This window comes from Manduca sexta, chromosome 12, assembly GCF_014839805.1.
Source record: "Manduca sexta isolate Smith_Timp_Sample1 chromosome 12, JHU_Msex_v1.0, whole genome shotgun sequence".
In the NCBI taxonomy this organism is placed as follows: Eukaryota; Metazoa; Arthropoda; class Insecta; order Lepidoptera; family Sphingidae; genus Manduca; species Manduca sexta.
The window spans coordinates 917,544-923,668 of NC_051126.1; the positions used below are offsets into that span (position 1 = coordinate 917,544).

Here is a 6,125-nt window from a genome sequence, read left to right on the forward strand (position 1 = left end):
AATAACCAATTGTGCAACTGTTACGATATAAACGCTAAAACCGCTGACTGAGTGGGATGTAATTTTCCAAACGGATGAATCTAAGTGCTGTATTAACATTATAATCTACTTTTTATCTTAGGAATTTAAACCGTGAAGGATACAGTTACGACTAAAATCTAGTAATAATAATAATAATATCGGCCCTGTATTATATACTTGCCCACTGCTGAGCACGGGCCTCCTCTACTACTGAGAGGGATTAGGCCTTAGTCCACCACGCTGGCCTAGTGCTGGTTGGTAGACTTCACACACCTTCGAAATTCATATAGAGAACTTCTCAGATGTGCAGGTTTCCTCACAATACGTCAGAGGAAGCCCGTGGCCGTCCCTAATGCGCCGAAGAGGGCCACCGCGTAGTTTTAGCTGGTAGGCCGTGCATAGGTTAGGTTGTATATAGGGTTAGGGACTCGGCCCGGCGGTCGCCCGAAGGTCACCATCAAATCCGGGCGGCTCAACGCCGGGCCGTAAGGCTCGGTTACCCCAGCATAACCGCTCAGTCGCCCCCCACGAAGGCTGGGCGGTAGTAATAAGGGACTTTCTCCGCGAAACAAAAAAAAAAAAAAAGGTTTTCCCACAATATTTTCCTTCACCGTTAAAGCGAACGATAAATTCACAAAGAATACACACATGATTTTTAGAAAAGTCAGAGATGTGTGCCCTTGGGATTTGAACCTGCAGACATTCATCTCGGCAGTCCGTTCCACACCCAACTAGGCTATCGCCGCTTCCTTTAAAATCTAGTACTTAATATTATTGAATCTACCTGCTTTTAAACACACAAAAATATTAACGATCTGTCACATCTAGAGATTCACGTATTATTTATGAATTAGATTTTGATTGTGGCGGTTACAACTTCGCGAAAGACCTTTTCCAGTGTAAAAATACTATCATGTATTATTCCAAGATCAAGCGTATCTACCACTATATATATAGTTAATCTAGGTTATTGCATGGTCTAACTTTGTGCTGAATTCTATACGAATCCGTTCATCAATACTTATGTGTAGGTACACTCAATCATTCTTCTAACAATTGGATGTTCATCTAGGTGTATACATTTTTAGCAGTATTAATTCCCCCATTTTTCTTCTAAGCCATATTTATTTCACTTAAACATATAACCCATTCACGATTCTTCTGGTTTATCGACAATGTAGCGCTTACCATCTTATAACCACTGTACTCCCTCGTCAAATTAGCAAAAAACAAAAGGTTAAAAAAAATATTGGATTTCCTACCTCAACTTATCATGATCATAGTTACACAGGTCAAATTAATTAATAATGATAACTGGAATATAAATAAATACAAGTTAATCTCGAACGTACTGGGGGAAGTTCTTAATTTCTTCTATCCCATATATAAACAGGACTCGCTGCATGCAGCGTCACTCATCTATCGTGTCTCCTCCGGTGAACTCCTCGACATGATGTTCAAGAGCTTTGTTCTGCTGTGTCTGGCGGCGTGCGTGCTCGCTGATATAGGCAAGATCACCATCAACCAGGACGGCACTTCGGGCATCGGTATGAAGCTCCCTCTTGCGCACAACGACAAGAACGTGATAAGCGCTGTCGGAGCCGCCGGCTTCACCCCCAACCTCAAGCTGGGCTCTGCTACTGCGGGATTGGCGCTCGATAATGTGTAAGTAATGTGAATTATCTAACATCACAACTGTCTCTAATATAACATAGGAAGCAGAAAATAATTTGACCAGAATAATAGTTGTGTATAGTTGCTTCACCATGTTTTTAATTCGCTATTGCTCTTGTATGAAAACCATTAACAATCTGATGAAACTTACAGCAAGGGACATAGTCTCACACTGACCGACACGCACATACCCGGCCGCGGCGACAAGCTGTCGGCGGAAGGCACGCTGAACCTGTTCCGTGACGCCAACCACAAGCTGGACGCTAACGCGTTCGCCTCCAGGAACATGCCCGACACCCCGTACCTGCCCAACTACAACACCTACGGCGGCGGACTCGACTACATGTTCAAGTTAGTTTATATGTATTGTGCACTCAAATATAACTTGCCATTACGCGTGTAATACTCAAGGCAAACCCAGAACTGAACCAGTCTCGCAAGCTAGTTAAGATTTTATGTGACGGATGTAGCAGCTTTAATGATTTATTTGCTGAGACCCAAACACTATGTCTGTGCTTGCATCAGGGACAAGGTGGGAGCGTCGTTCACGGCGGCGCACTCGGACTTCATCGACCGCAACGACTACTCACTGGGCGGCAAGCTGAACCTGTACCGCTCGCCCAGCTCCTCGCTCGACTTCAAAGCCGGCCTCAACAAGTTTGACATGCCCTCCATGAGCTCCGGCTGGGAGCCCTTCTCGGGATTCTCCTTCTCTAAGTTCTTTTAATTCTATATTATTAGTATTGTAACCTCAAATATATACAAGCAATTTGAAGTATTTTTTGGTATAAATATAAATTAAGTAATCTAAATAAGTTTGTTGTTAATTTCATTATTTCAAGCCAAATTTTTGTATCCAATAAGTTTCCGTGACATACTCCACGTGATATCAACTCATTGGACAATCGTTGTGTATAGCATTTTAAGGCACAATTTATTCAGCCGTCTTCGTATCGTTTCGAAGCGTCCAACATCAGGGTTAATTGAGCTGCTATATTATAACATAACATTCCAGCGTGATGAAAATAAAGCGAACGTTGGCAGTGACCTCGAGTATATACACCAATATATCAATCAAGATCCTGAGGTGATCATCATCGAGGCATTAGAAGGGTTAAGGCACTTAAAGCAAGGCTACATATACGATGGCTGTTCTTTTACTTTTGCCTACTTTAAACGTTTATACAATTACTGCGTAAAAAGGGATTAAGTGCAGGTATTAGGGTAAGAATCACAAAGGTAATTTGTGTTCCCAGCATGTATTGACAAATACAATGGATTAAAGTTAGTAAAAAGTATAAAATTAAGAACGCACCGTCGAAGATTACTGGCGGGATTGCTGCGCGTCATTTATCAACTTCATCTCGCACGGGCTGCTGGGGAATTGTCTGACGTAAGTCAAGAGTTAACAACGGGTTAATAAAGCTTACTGGTGATAGGTCTCTCATATGTGAGAGTTCGCCTGAGTAGCTACTACCGCAATGTATATTTCTGCCGCCAAGCAGCAGTGTGTAGTCACTGTTGAGTTCCGGTTTGAAGGACATTATAGCCAGTGTAATTACTGGACATAATGCGTCTTAACATATCATTTCTCAGGATGGCGAGCGCAGTGGAATACCGAACAATACTTGGTAATTCAAGGTATTGGATGGTGTTTCTACTGTTTATGGGCGGTCGTATCGCTTACCATCAGGCGAACTTCAAGCTATAAAATCCAATTTGTTCTGACTTTGATTTTATTTATTTTTAAACTTTAAAATTAGGTAATTCGTTCGTTTATTGAGATCCGATGTTCTTATAAATTAGGCCACAATACAGAGACGCTCCAGAGACATGGCGGCAAAAATAGGAGATGTTCCACCGTACCTGACGAGGGTGGAACCTGACACATAAAAACTAGTTTAATTCCAACCACGACCCACACCTTTCTCTATCGAATCGGATTTGAACTTTATTGACTTTGTTTTCTATCTTTACAAACTCACAAATGCTTGTTATTTGATTTAAGTAATTATCTATAAAAAGCCTTACTGTATGTAAACCTTCAAGTGATACGTCCAGTGATATTAATAAAATATGACACTATAGTATAGTCACTATAGTCCACATTATGCTAAATTTATTTTCCAGAAGTGCGTCGTAGAAGTTGTATTCCGAGAAAGGTTCATGACCTGAGCGGAACCGCGAGATATATCTAGTCAAGTACTAAATAAAGTAAAAATAAATATTATATAAGGTACATAAAATATATGAGGCTGTGAAAGTAAGTGAAGCATACGATATAAAGGTTCCGGTTATGATCTAAATAAGAGCCTGAACCTTCCAATAAGAAAGATATAATTTCTGTTGCATGTAAAGTATGTAATCATGAAATATATAAGTTTAATGAAATATATTGAAGAGACTGCCTATTGGGAATGGAATGGACTGTCGAGACGAATGTCCTCACGTATAACTTAAAACAAGGACCTCTGATTTTTCGAAGTTACGTGTGTTTTCTTTTTCATTATAGCTCGATTTACAGGTAAATATAATTAATACATGCTTAAGAATTCTATCAATATAAATATATATTAATCTATACTATTATATAAAGCTGAAGAGTTTGTTTGTTTGTTTGTTTGTTTGAACGCGCTAATCTCAGGAACTACCGGTCCAAATCGAAAAAATCTTTTTGCGTTGGATAGCCCTTTGTTCGTGGAGTGCTATAGGCTATATATCATCACGCTATGACCAATAGGAGCGGAGCAGTAATGACTAATCTCAGGAACTACCGGTTCGAACTGAAAAATTCTTTTGTGTTGGATAGCTCTTTATTAGTGTAGTGCTATAGGCTATATATCATCACGCTATGACCAATAGGAGCGGAGCAGTAATGACTAATCTCAGGAACTACCGGTTCGAACTGAAAAATTCTTTTTGCGTTGGATAGCCCTTTGTTCGTGGAGTGCTATAGGCTATATATCATCACGCTATATTCAATAGGAGCGGAGCAGTAATGGTTAATCTCAGGAACTACCGGTCCAAACTGAAAAATTCTTTTTGCGTTGGATAGCCCTTTGTTTGTGGAGTGCTCAAAGTCATATATCATCACGCTATGACCAATAGGAGCGGAACAGTAATGGCTAATCTCAGGAACTACTGGTTTGAACAGAAAAAAACTTTTTGTGTTGGATAGCCCTTTGTTCCTGGAGTGCTATAGGCTATATATCATCACGCTATGACCAATAGGAGCGGAACAGTAATGGCTAATCTCAGGAACTACCGGTTTGAACAGAAAAATTCTTTTTGCGTTGGATAGCCCTTTGTTCGTGGAGTGCTATAGGCTATATATCATCACGCTATGACCAATAGGAGCGGAACAGTAATGGCTAATCTCAGGAACTACCGGTTTGAACAGAAAATTTCTTTTTGCGTTGGATAGCCCTTTGTTCGTGGAGTGCTATAGGCTATATATCATCACGCTATGACCAATAGGAGCGGAACAGTAATGGCTAATCTCAGGAACTACCGGTTTGAACAGAAAAATTCTTTTTGCGTTGGATAGCCCTTTGTTCGTGGAGTGCTATAGGCTATATATCATCACGCTATGACCAATAGGAGCGGAACAGTAATGGCTAATCTCAGGAACTACCGGTTTGAACAGAAAAAATCTTTTTGCGTTGGATAGCCCTTTGTTCGTGGAGTGCTATAGGCTATATATCATCACGCTATGACCAATAGGAGCGGAACAGTAATGGCTAATCTCAGGAACTACCGGTTTGAACAGAAAAATTCTTTTTGTGTTGGATAGCCCTTTGTTCGTGGAGTGCTATAGGCTATATATCATCACGCTATGACCAATAGGAGCGGAACAGTAATGGCTAATCTCAGGAACTACCGGTTTGAACAGAAAAAATCTTTTTGCGTTGATAGCCCTTTGTTTGTGGAGTGCTCAAAGTCATATATCATCACGCTATGACCAATAGGAGCGGAACAGTAATGGCTAATCTCAGGAACTACCGGTTTGAACAGAAAAAATATTTTTGTGTTGGATAGCCCTTTGTTCCTGGAGTGCTATAGGCTATATATCATCACGCTACGACCAATAGGAGCGAAGCAATAATGAAACATGTTGCAAAAACGGGGAAAATTATTAGTTTTGAGAGCTTCCGTTGCCTGCGCTGCGTAAACGGTTAAAGTTATGCAACAATGATGTATGACGGGATTGTTCCACTTAAAAAGTTCTAAAAAATATATTATAAAACAAAGTCCCCCGCTGCATCTGTCTGTCTGAACGTGTTAAACTCAAAAACTACCCAACGTATTAAGATGAAATTTAGTATGGAGACAGTTTGAGACCCTGGGAAGAACCTAGGCTCCCGGGAAACTTCTACTTTTATAACGGAAAACTTTGGCCTGAAAAACTTTATAACGCGGGCGGAGCCGCG

The 6,125-nt window shown here is 40.5% G+C and overlaps 1 protein-coding gene across 1 annotated transcript; it reads left to right on the forward strand.

The window, feature by feature from the left end:
• The first annotated feature begins 1,294 nt into the window (after positions 1–1,294).
• On the forward strand, positions 1,295–2,510 carry LOC115453768 (attacin-E). Its single transcript, XM_030182491.2, has 3 exons — positions 1,295–1,686; positions 1,849–2,046; positions 2,221–2,510. The coding sequence occupies exons 1-3, from the start codon at positions 1,295–1,297 to the stop codon at positions 2,420–2,422; spliced, it is 792 nt and encodes a 263-aa protein (XP_030038351.2). The 3' UTR covers positions 2,423–2,510.
• The last annotated feature ends 3,615 nt before the right edge of the window (positions 2,511–6,125 follow it).

What these genes read in the sequence shown, in the direction of transcription:
- LOC115453768 (XM_030182491.2), top strand. Translation starts at nt 1,295, where the DNA reads ATGATCATAGTTACACAGGTCAAATTAATTAATAATGATAACTGGAAT. An exon ending in GGATTGGCGCTCGATAATGT is followed by an intron (nt 1,687 to 1,848) that starts GTAAGTAATGTG and finishes TGAAACTTACAG; the next exon opens with CAAGGGACATAGTCTCACAC. An exon ending in GGACTCGACTACATGTTCAA is followed by an intron (nt 2,047 to 2,220) that starts GTTAGTTTATAT and finishes TGCTTGCATCAG; the next exon opens with GGACAAGGTGGGAGCGTCGT.